The 4,774-nt window shown below is 40.3% G+C and overlaps 1 protein-coding gene across 1 annotated transcript; it reads right to left on the bottom strand.

Moving 5' to 3' along the window:
* Positions 1-3,096: 3,096 nt before the first annotated feature.
* On the bottom strand, positions 3,097-4,186 carry LOC119414747 (leucine-rich repeat-containing protein 30-like). The gene has a single exon (XM_037681856.1). The coding sequence runs from the start codon at positions 3,994-3,996 to the stop codon at positions 3,097-3,099; it is 900 nt and encodes a 299-aa protein (XP_037537784.1). The 5' UTR covers positions 3,997-4,186.
* Positions 4,187-4,774: the final 588 nt, after the last annotated feature.

Genomic DNA, 4,774 nt, shown 5'->3' with positions numbered 1-4,774 from the left:
ATTGGTGCAACGACTATTTGAACAAATAAGAAATGTATGTAGAAAACAAGATATTAACCTTAAAACTAAGATAACTTTGAAAATAAATAAACATACCGAATAATTATAATAGTCGTATTGTTAAAGCCCTTTATTTATGTCTGTGTTTTTGTTTGGTTTTATCAGTTGAAGTTTTTTTTTTTTTTTTTTTTTTTATTTAGAGCAGAAAAGCTCCTGAAATCAGGTCATCTGGCTCAAACTGATGCAATATTTCTATAGGTGCTGTTATTTGACAGCACATCCCACCATCACTATCTGGGACAAAGACTTATTCAGGAGGGCATCATCTATCATGAATGCATGGGCTGTGTGTGGGGGGGGTGTGGGGGGGTGTAACTCAGCTACCTCCTCTCTAACTGTTGCAGTATCAGAAACACACCAACAGAGGTCCCATTTTTAGTCTGTGATTGTAACCATTTGCTCCAAGCTGCAGCCTGGTTGGCTCAGCCACTCTGACCCAGACTCTGACATTAATGAGACAAACACATTTACTTCAAACCTCTGCTTGTGGGACCAAATGGTCCCACCAGGACTAACGACGAGGACAAAACTGCAACTGTGCTGAAAACACATCTTCATTTAGACAGGAAGTAAGAAGTGCTGCTTCTGAGTCCAGAGGGAAGTAACACATACTAAAATGACAAAACAATGTTAAATATTTTCTAATACAATAAACAATTTTTATTCATCCATGAACTATTAAAAGATTTAAATGATAAAATGAATTAAATGGCTGGTTTTAACATTTATTATAAAGCATTACTTTATAATAAATAATTACATTATCTCACTTGTAAATGAGTCTTTGAGAATCAATGTCATTTATCTGTCTAAATAAAGGTTGAATGAATGAATTACAATAAAAATAAACCATATAAAATATATGTATGAATATATATATATATATACTTTGTATATTTGTGTGTGTGTTAAGAGCTAAATAAAACATTCAATGTGCTCTTGGGTTTTTTCATCATCTTTAAATAAGTTCCAATTTATCTAATTTCAAGGCATTAACTGATTTTTTTTTTTTATCAGTGTAACTTTTTCCTCTCGTCCTTATTAGTAATCTAATAAATTATTATATAATTATCAGTTTTAAGTAACTGAGAAGTTTGATTTATGTCAGTTTAATGTGCTGATGTAGGAATGTGTTTTGTAAAACACTTCCAGTGGGTTCCACGAACGAAAACATCCATAACAAAAACTGACACCTAAATAAGTTGTTCAAATTATTAAAAATGTTGTTTGCTGTTCGTTTAGGGAAAGGAAATGTGTACATTTTAATCATGACCCTTCAAAGGGAGCAACATTTTCACTTTTCTTGACCGTATTGTTCAGACTATAAGGCGCACTTAAAATCCTTTCGTTTTCTCAAAAATCGACAGTGATCTGTCGAATCAGGTGCAACTTATGTGTTGATTCTGGTTGTGCTTGCTGACCTCCAACCAATTTTATGTGATTGTGAAAGTGTTGAATAAAGTTTGACTTATCTGTTCTGTTTTGCTTAATGCGCCTTATAGTCCGACAAATACAATACTTTTTAAATTTTGTCCTGTAACTACTTCAACCAAACTGAACTTTATTCTTTTTAGTGATCCAGACACCATAACTCTGATCAGTGAGTGGAACATTTAAACCGAGACGTCTCCGTCGTGGTTTTTTTAAAAAAAGGATCCTGCAGATCTCAGACCCCTCCCTCGGCTGTTCTTTCCACTGACGTCCCACTCATGATCCTGTGACACGAATACAAAGAAGAGAGTGCTGATGTGTGGCTGAATGTACCCTCGGTGCCCCCTTCAGCTCTTAGATCAGCTGACCACTAATCAGCACCCAAATGTAGACCTGTGAATTGTTCTGCATCAGCTGAGTCATTTCTCCTGACCCCGTTCACCGTTGAGGAACAAATCTTTAAATATGATTCAGCACACATCAGACACCTGTCGGCATTTAAACAAATAATACAACAAGGGAAACAGAGGGAACTCTGAGAGTTGAATGATTTGAAGAAGCTGAAATTGAGCTGTTAAAGCTAAAAGAAACACCAGCACAGAGCTAAAATAAGCAAAGGCTAGATGAAATTTTAAAATTGCAACAACAAAAAAAGCTCAAACCTAAAAATATCAAAAGGTTGGCTTAAAGCTAAAAGTTGCAAAATGTTGGCTAAAAGTGGTAAAAGCTAAGTAGCAGAAGACCAGCTAGATGTGGCAGAACCTAAAGTGACCCCCAAAAAAAGCTAAAAGTTGCATTTAGCAAAAAGCTAGCTTAAAGAATCAAAGGGCTCGTTAAAAGCTAAAAATATCAAAATGTTAGCAATAAGCTAAAAGTAGCAAAAGGATGGATAAAAGATAAAAGTAGCAACAACTCTAGCTAGAAGCTAAATGTTGCAGAATACAAACGAAGAGCAACAAAAGACTAGCTATAAGCTAAAAGTAGAAAAGGCTAGCTAAATGTTGCAAAATATTAGCTAAACCTAAAATACCAAAAGGCTAGCTAGAACCTAAAAGTAAAAAAACACTGCTTAAATCTAAAAGTGGCAAAAGGCTAGGTAAAGGCTAATAGTAGCGCAATAGACTGGAGGCAAAAGTAAAGCCAGTACACTGAAACAGATTTCAGAGAAAAAGTATTTTAAGGAATTGGAAATACCTTAATGGATTTCTATGGATTTTTTTTTTTATTATTTTTTTTTGTAAATAAAACAAAATATTTTAAAAAGTATAAAAGTTAGAAAAACGGCGTAGCCTCCACGTCCTGAATGAGCTGAACATTTTGTTATGAACGGCCAAAAAAGCATAAAATGTGCAAAATGTCATAGCCACAAACTTAAGAAAATAAAATCTTACTGGAAAATAAAAGTATAATATAGTAAGTAAGAATCAGTATTCATAAAATTGAATCATCTGTAATAAAAAAACCAAACCAATCGAACTACAAAATTATTTAGAGAATTTTTACTGAGAAACGATCTTGTGTCAGAATCTTCGATAAATAAATGAGTTTGAAACGCAAAGGTGGAAATTGTGATCTAAACGTGCACATGTCGAGAGTCTTATCTTCTCATGTGGGTTTGAGATAGTTGTAGAGAGCACTGAGTCCTCCTTGCAGCACCTCCTGGATGGGCTTGAGGAGGGGGTTGTGGATTATATGGAGTCCTTTGTCCAGCGGGTGACAGGCCAGCCGCCGGAGCCCGCTCAGTAAATACAACTCCACAGGAACACTTTGCAGTTCGTTAAAGTCAACATTAAGGAGCTCCAGAGACTCCAAGAAACACAAAGTCTTGGGCAGCGTGTGTATACTGTTTCCCTCCACGATCAGGATCTTCAGGTTCACCAGGTCCTGGATCTGGTCTGCAATGGTCTCCAGGCGATTGCAGGCCAGGTGGAGGAACACCAGGCCCTTCATGCTGTAGACGCAGGTCGGGATGTGAACGATGCGGTTGTGACTCAGGTTGAGCTTGGTCAGGTTGCGCATGGACGCCAGGCTGCTGGGGAGGCCCGATATCTGGTTGTTGGCCAGACTCAGAACCTCCAGGCGGGTGCAGGAGCCCAGCTCCTCGGGGACCTTGCTCAGGCAGTTGCAGCAAGCGAAGAGCACACGCAGCTTCTTCAGGAGGCCGATCTCAGGGGGCAGGCAGGACAAGTTGTTCCCCCACAAATTTAGAACCACCAGGTTGTCCAGCGCCCCCAGGGTGGGAGGCAGGGAACACAAGCCGTTCATGGACAAGTTGAGCTTCTGGAGCTCGCGGAGCTCCCACAGCTCGGCGGGGGTCTCGTCCAGCCCCCTCATGGCTAAGCTCAGGGTGCTGTAACCAAAGTGCACCGTTGTGTATTTGCGGATCCTCTCTGCAGCTGAGGAAAGGCCGAGCTGATCCCCTCTGAATGTGCTCTTCCTCCTTGGAACCACCCTCACCTCGTTCAGATCCTTGTTGGACGGACTGCAGGACTGCTTCCCACCCATCGTGGTCTCGGCACTAACGGTTCTGTCCCCGATAACGGCTCGCGATCAGCTCAATCAACCACTCTTGAAGCATTTGAGGGGACTGCTGAGGACACCTTCTGATTGATCTCCTGGGCTCCTCAGCATGATCAGCTTCAGTCGCTCTGGTTTGTGTTCGAACTCGTTGATGGCTGGCTGAGTTTTTCTGACCGAGCTGAAGCGCCGGCTGTTTTAACAGAGCTCTCATGATCTGTTTGTCCCTCTAACAACCGTCTTACTCACCGGCTTTCATTCCCCAGCTGGTCCTGTCACTTCTCAAGTCCACAGATAGCACTCAGATCCCCCCACCCAACTACGGGCAGGCAGTAAAGCGGACAGGATGCTGCAGTCCTACAGAAATAAACTTGTGTTATCCTAAGGTCGGGGTCTGCAACCTGCGGCTCTCGGGCCACATGGGGCTCTTTGGTCCCTCTGCAGCGGCTCTGTGCGACTTTGACAGAAAATAATCTGGAAATGAGTCTTTTTATTCGTAACCACAATAGAAAGGGCTTTATTTAGGAGTTTTTGTGTCCAACTTTACGCAAAACTAAATGAAATTTTGGTGACAAATCAAAATGATTATTGTGTGAATTCACACTATTGTTTTCCTGTTTTAACTATTCCGTACATTTTTTAACATCTAACTCGTCCCCCAGTTTTTGTGCTATTTCAACAAATCATAAATCAGAACGTTGAGCCGTTTCAGGACAATCCTGCTATGACTTTTGGAATTGGTGCAACTTTACCTTCTTGAGATATT

The sequence above is a fragment of the Nematolebias whitei genome, chromosome 9 (assembly GCF_014905685.2).
Source record: "Nematolebias whitei isolate Nwh7 chromosome 9, NemWhi1, whole genome shotgun sequence".
Lineage (NCBI taxonomy): Eukaryota > Metazoa > Chordata > Actinopteri > Cyprinodontiformes > Rivulidae > Nematolebias > Nematolebias whitei.
The sequence above is the reverse complement of the archived record's forward strand: the minus strand, read 5'-3'. Positions and strand labels throughout refer to the sequence as shown.